The sequence below is a fragment of the Drosophila novamexicana genome, unplaced genomic scaffold (assembly GCF_003285875.2).
Source record: "Drosophila novamexicana strain 15010-1031.04,08,12 unplaced genomic scaffold, DnovRS2.1 tig00000820-arrow-pilon, whole genome shotgun sequence".
In the NCBI taxonomy this organism is placed as follows: Eukaryota; Metazoa; Arthropoda; class Insecta; order Diptera; family Drosophilidae; genus Drosophila; species Drosophila novamexicana.
This window is the reverse complement of record NW_020824828.1, coordinates 2671281-2677972: the sequence shown is the minus strand read 5'-3', so window position 1 is coordinate 2677972 and position 6692 is coordinate 2671281. Positions and strand designations below refer to the sequence as shown.

At 39.8% G+C, this 6692-nt stretch overlaps 2 protein-coding genes across 2 annotated transcripts; both read left to right on the top strand.

Annotated features, from left to right (window-relative positions):
• Positions 1-479: 479 nt before the first annotated feature.
• LOC115764386 lies at positions 480-1334 on the top strand. Its single transcript, XM_030707352.1, has 2 exons — positions 480-692; positions 760-1334. The coding sequence occupies exons 1-2, from the start codon at positions 498-500 to the stop codon at positions 961-963; spliced, it is 399 nt and encodes a 132-aa protein (XP_030563212.1). The 5' UTR covers positions 480-497; the 3' UTR covers positions 964-1334.
• Positions 1335-4420: 3086 nt separating this feature from the next.
• On the top strand, positions 4421-6216 carry LOC115764333 (angiopoietin-related protein 7-like). The gene is made up of 3 exons (XM_030707284.1): positions 4421-4507; positions 4571-5931; positions 6001-6216. The coding sequence occupies exons 1-3, from the start codon at positions 4442-4444 to the stop codon at positions 6128-6130; spliced, it is 1557 nt and encodes a 518-aa protein (XP_030563144.1). The 5' UTR covers positions 4421-4441; the 3' UTR covers positions 6131-6216.
• The last annotated feature ends 476 nt before the right edge of the window (positions 6217-6692 follow it).

Sequence of the window (6692 nt, the reverse complement as noted above, 5' to 3'; positions counted from 1 at the left end):
GACTCCTTCATAGTTGAGGCCGCTTCAGCTTCAGCTTCGGCTATTTCTGCTTATGATGTGTGTTGATCACCAATTAGTCAGGTAGTTAGTCAGCCAGTAAGTTGGTCAGCGCAAACAGTATTATTAATAGAGATGAATGAGGTCAGCTTTCATTAACTTTGACCTAGACATTATTATGATAATAGTATTAACAAATTGTGGTTGTAATCGCATAAGGTGTACAATCCATAGCATGTTAAATGTAGAAATATACAATTATATAACTTTACTATATTATAAAGCTATAAAATTGTGAATTTGACAGATAAATAATAATATATATATATAATATGGTCAATCTATAAACAAGATTCAACTGTTTAAGGTTCGAGAAACAATGATATTGCATGCAAGATAAGAACTTGGGCTTTTCGGACTCATATATAAAGAGTGTGCTGGCTGTGAAGCAGTCGTTAATTTAGTTGGAATATCTCTCGGGCCTGTTGGTTGTTGGACTGATGTTGCTGGTGTACGCCAGGGCCGAGGACAGGAGCTATAGCGTCGAGCTTAACTCGTTCAAAAATATGTCTAAGTCCGAAGTCGATGTTGAATTGTTCGATTGGGGCACGCTGCGCACAAATCATGTGGCACGCAACAAGTATACCCTGGACGGGGATATCGAATTTAAAAGAAATATGGGTAATGAGCAGGCGGTAAGACACTTTCCAAATTATATATAATATATTATATATATGTATTATATCTTATTAAACTCTTCAGGTATCGCTGCTAGTGCACGCCTACAAAGAGGATACCAAAATGATAGGACCCTTAATGTTGATTGTGAACAAGCGATTCTGTCAGTTCGTCAACGAGAAGTCAAATTTGCCCGAACAGGACTGTTCATTTCCCAAGGGCAAGTACACAATAGACAACTACGAACTGGAGACCACCTTCCTGACAAATATCACACTAACCCAATGACATCTGTTCATTTATTGTTGTTGTTTACTTTTGCTAATTTCTTATTATAATATTCTTTATTTTGGGTGGATCCATTTGGCACTGCAGGCGTTTTACATATATGTGTATTTCTTACTTATCTTAAGCTTCTTTCCGACTTGTCAAACATAAAATAATTTCGCTTTCAAGGACCTGAACTTAATGCAAGCTTTTCATTCCCAACTATTTAGGCAATTGGTCAAAATGTTATCTGTATAGGGTTTAACCAGAACCAAGCTGCAATCCCAAGTGGAAATAATATATATTTTGGATTAGTTGCAGAAGCTTGAGCATTTTGGCAAGAAAGATGCTAAAGTTTTGTAATGTCAGAAATCGGTTAAGACTTGGGACTACATTCCAACATTTTACATGTTTTTATTCCCTTGAACAGTTCAATATTTCTTAAGAAAAAAGCTTTAGTTTTGGTATAATAATAATTTGTCATTAAATATACAGAGGTTATCAATTTCAAGGAGTTCGCGGAGTATTCGCCGAACAAATTAAGAGGGAGCTTGCGAATTGCGAGGGTATCTGAAGGGTCTGGCGTCTAGTGTGATTTAGAGCTTTGTCAAGTACTTGCATGCTTAAAATTCTAAATACAAAATACAAAAATTGGAAGGCACAAAATTCAGTTTCTGCATCAACACCTCGTCTAATTGAAATTTGCAATTGCAATTGCTGCCGTTGTCCCGTTATTTCACGCTGTGCCATTTGTCATTGACAAGCAGAGTGGCAACGCCCAGCATATGGCAAGGCTCTCCAAAATACGCGCGCATAATGACAGCTGCCCCAGCATCCCACTGTCTCTCTCTCTCTCTCTCCCTGTCTCTCTCTCGTGCAGCACAGCATGCATAAAGGGCTGTGCATAGGGTTGGGTGCGGGGATCGGGGTTGGGGTTTTGCTTATGGCCTTGCAATGGGCTGTGTTTTTGCTAAAAATGATTATCTGTGCATTACAATCCATTGATTCCACTTAAGCACCGTTACAATTGCACACACTCGCACACACACACGCAGAGACATAGCGACAGCCACATGCGACACTTAATTAACAAATATGCATTACAAACACCCGCAACGAGCAGCAATTGGTTGGTCATGTCATCAGTTCGCCCACCCATAACCAGAAGCCCCAGACCCTGGCGGCCTTCCTCTGCCCTGCAGCACCCCTGCAGCAGCAGCAGCAGCACACACAAACACACACACACTCACATATTGCTGCACATTTGCATTGCCTATGCATGTGGATGGCTTTTTATTTGCCTCGTCAGCGTCAACCACCCGCGTGGCAGCAACAGCAGCCGTGGCAGCAGCAACCGTTGCCGCCGTCGCCGGCAATTGGGGAGTTGTGTTGCATGTGTTTAATTGAAAAATCATATGCAGCTCGCATAATTATGTTTATTGCAATAATCTGATGCGAATTTTCAGAACACAAACTGAATGCTTTAGACGACAGCGCCCCAAAGCAGGCAACCTGGCAACCCTGCCAACACCTGACACCCCCGCCGTCGCCGCCGCCACACGCCACGCACTTTTGTGCTATCTGTTGCTGTTGCCTGTTGGCTGTTGGTGCACATTAAATTGCACTTGAAATTGCACATTTCAACGCCTACTGATTATGACAGATAATTATGTTATCGAGTGTTGCCACACGCAAGCGTTGCCCCTTTGTTCGCGAGCAGTTTGACGCATCCCAAGTCTCTGGATGCTAGCTGGGGTATCTTTTATGCATACATATGAGTAGGTACATGCATCACATAATACTAGCGGGCTTTTTCCGGCCTTGCCCGGGCCAAGTTTTATGTTGCAACTTTTAGATGTCTCTAACAATCTACTCGAACTACCTTCAATTATATTCATGTAGATATTTGAAAACGAGTTTAATGTTAATTAAATTATAGGCCGAAAGAGATAAATCATTACCATGCGCTGCGTGAAAACATTTCTTCAATCTTGTATATAGCAGAGCCTCAAAGTCGAGCTTGAAGATGAAAAGTGTGATACACATATCACATAATATTTGAGCAACTATCTTTAAACACGAGCTCGAGCTCGAGATCAGATGGTAAACAAAAATGTTTCATTCCTGCAGTTTTCAAGATTTTTTTGTACTTGAGATTGGATTTAACCATTACTTATGCCACATCTGTTTACTATACTAAAACTATCAGTTGTCTAGCTTTCAAAGCATATGATCACCAATTAGCCATTTTTTTTCATTATTCTACGTTGAATTTAATTCGTTAATTATATTATGGCTGAAAATACAAATCTTGTATAGAATATAAGTAATGCAGGTATGGGATCAGCATACTATACCTATATTTGAAAGCTGATATAATTAATATTTTGAAAAATGTATTTGGTCTGCGACAATTTCAAGTTTGGGCGTACTTCATATTTCTTATGCACTTTAGCATCGAGCTAAAGATTATCAATCTGTAAACTTGAACTTGGATCCAACGCCTTTGTAGGGCTATGGAAATGTTTGGACGATAAGAACCGAATATTTTTGACGCTCACAAAAACAAATAAATTTCCTCAAATTCTGATAACATTATAAAAAATATTGTAATATAAAAGTTTTTTAATTTTATTGCACGATGAATTTGTTCGATTTTGAGCAACGTTTCTTTTTTTCATTTTCAAAGTATAATGAAACGAAGTTCGTTATTTATGTAGAGAACTCCAGTTGATCACGTTTTTATATATATTTATGCACTTTATACAATTAGTCATGTTTGTAATTGAATCTCACTTCAAAAATAACACCCAAATACATTTACATGCAGAGAGTTAACATTTTTAACGGATGTGATCTGGGCATAGCACATGATATGGAAATCTGTAATATAAATATAATATAATATAAAACATAGAAGTGCGCAGAAACGCGTTCTATCTCTCTCTCTCTCTCTCTCTCTCCCTCTCTCTCTCTCTCCCTCTCTCTCTCTCTCTCTTCTCTCTGACACGCTCACACAGTCTCCATTCCTTATCAGTATATGCATATGTTATACGTATACAAACATACGTATACAAACATATGCATAAATATATTTTGAATATGAATGAGTAAGCTGTCGAAAAAAGTAAAACAGAAAACTGATTAGGTCTAGAGTGCTATTAAAGCTGATACCCTGTAGCCTTCAGAAAATAGGAATCAACATATTGGTTAAATGAAGTTGAAGTGAACTCTATCATTCTATTTTGTACTTTGTTAACATACGTAAATATACATATATATATATATTTTTAATTTTTATTTTATTTATATATATAATAGAATTGCCTTATCACTGTTCCGTATATCCCCATATATGAAGATACCCTTTTTACACACATTTGTTAAAACAGGGTATATCAAAGCGCAGCTTCTAGACCCTTGGTAGCAGCTGAGGCCGATTGCGAAATTTAGTTTTGTTTCAGTTCATTTGCGCTTCAGTCACATTCTCAAGCTAAAAATGTTTTTCAAACAAATTCTTTTATTATTTATGTTGATACAAACCATGGTGCTCGCTTTCGGAGTGGTATGATATTCAGTTAAATTATAATTAGGTTTATATAAACTATTTCTAAAATCCTATTTTAAGATTGTTGTCAAGGACTTGCAAGCGACAAACCTGAAGTCGGAGTTCAGCGTTAAATGTTTTGGAATAATGCAACCGTTGCTGCAGGAAATTGCCGTGAAAAAGGAGAAAATTGATCGATTTGATGAGGTCATACAAAATAAAGAGAACAATCTGGTCGAAATACAGACCAAATATGATCAAGTGCAAATAAAGCTCGCCGTTGCGGAGACTGCGCTCAGGGAGAAGGAACACCAACTAGTGCAACAGCAGGATTTGTGCAACTCCCATAGAAACAACAGCAATGTGAAGGATGAGCTATTGAAGGCCTACAAGCTACAAGTTCAGGATAAAACCATTCGAATTGAGCAGCTGCTAAAAGAGTCCAAGGAACAGGCCGAATTGCTGGACAGCTGCAAATTGCAGGCCAAGACAAAGGAAGCTCAAATAGAGCAGCTGCAGGAAGCGGCTCAGGCGAATGAGCTACTACAATTGGCAACAGCTAAGAACGTGACACAGAAGGAGGAGCAAATCCAGCAGCTGCTGTCCGATGCGAAGGAAGCCAAGGAACAGATCGAGAGCTACAAATCCCAACTGAAAAGCAAAGATGAGCAGTTGGAGAAGCTGCATGCGGAAATTCACTGGAATAACGTTAAAGTCCAGGAGCTGGAAAATAATCTGAGGAATAAGGATCAACAAATTGCCGAGCTGCAGGCGGAAGTCAAGAGAATGTTGGATCAACGAAGCGCACTCGGATTGCAAGTCGATGCAAACCAGATGCAAATCGAGCAAAAGCAATCGGAAATCAAGAATTTACAATCGGAACTGCATGAGGTGCAGGCACAGTTATCGGAGTACAGGATCCAAGTCGATAGGCTGCAATCGACAAATTGTCATTGGTTTGGCAACTCCTCCGATATACACAAGATACGAGCACCCGGCATCGATCCCTTTGATGTGCTCTGCGATTCTCGACTGGCTGGGCCAGGCTGGACCGTAATACAGCGTCGCATTGATGGTAGCGAGAACTTTTATCGAAACTGGAGCGATTATCGTGCAGGTTTTGGCAGCTTGCAAGGCGAATTCTTTATCGGAATGGAGAAGCTCTACAGGCTGACCATGGCCCAGGCCCAGGAGCTGTACATCCATCTGGAGACCTTTGATAATTCCACCTACTTTGCCCGCTACGCGGACTTTAGCGTTGGCAGCGAAAGCGAGGCCTACGCTCTGAAACTTTTGGGCACCTACACGGGCAATGCGAGCGACGCCCTGTACTTTGCCAGAAACCGAAAGTTTTCCACTCATGACGTTGATAATGACAGGAGCGACGGAAATTGTGCGGAGCAGAAGCATGGCGCCTGGTGGTATGATCGATGTGGTCACAGGTAGGTCAAAGTTCAAATTTCGTTCAATTCCATCAGCTTAATAAAACCTGTATTCCATCTCGCTTGCAGCAACCTCAATGGTCAGTACTTGAATGAGCCATCTAAATATCAAAAGGGCATTTATTGGCTTGGCAGACACCCCTTTTCCTTTAAGGCAGTGCAAATGATGCTCCGACCCAAGTCGGTTCAATATATCTGATAATCAGATCATGCCTATAAAAGTTAGTTTTAAATCATAATTTGGTAAAATTACTAAGTCCAAGAGAATAAAAGGCGGACGAATAAGAAAAATAAAAGGCTTCCTTAAAAAAAAAAAACATATTCTTAACTAATGCTCTCTAAAGGCACGGAACTTGCCTCGGACAAAGGCGGGCAATATATAAGATTTATGAAATATGACATTTTAGTTATTATTCTCAAGTATTTTACCCAGATCTGAGTATTTTTAAGTAGTTATCTTCGTACCAGCTTCTGTTGTCTCAGTTCCTAGGGCATACATAGTGCGTTGTTTATGCTCATATGTGTTTTGGCTTTTTGGATTACATATTATTATTAAGTCAGTTCACAAGCCATGTGAACACTCGGTTCGAGTTAGGAGGACGTTTGGGGAAACGATGCTAAGCGTTGCCAGGCCACAAAATTTGATTGTGATTATGCCCAACCGCAGACCGGAAAAGTGGGAGGGAAGGGGCGTGTGTGTGTGTTTTGCTGAGCTGTGCTGTGTATTATGCAGGTACACATACTTTTAATCATCATTAACA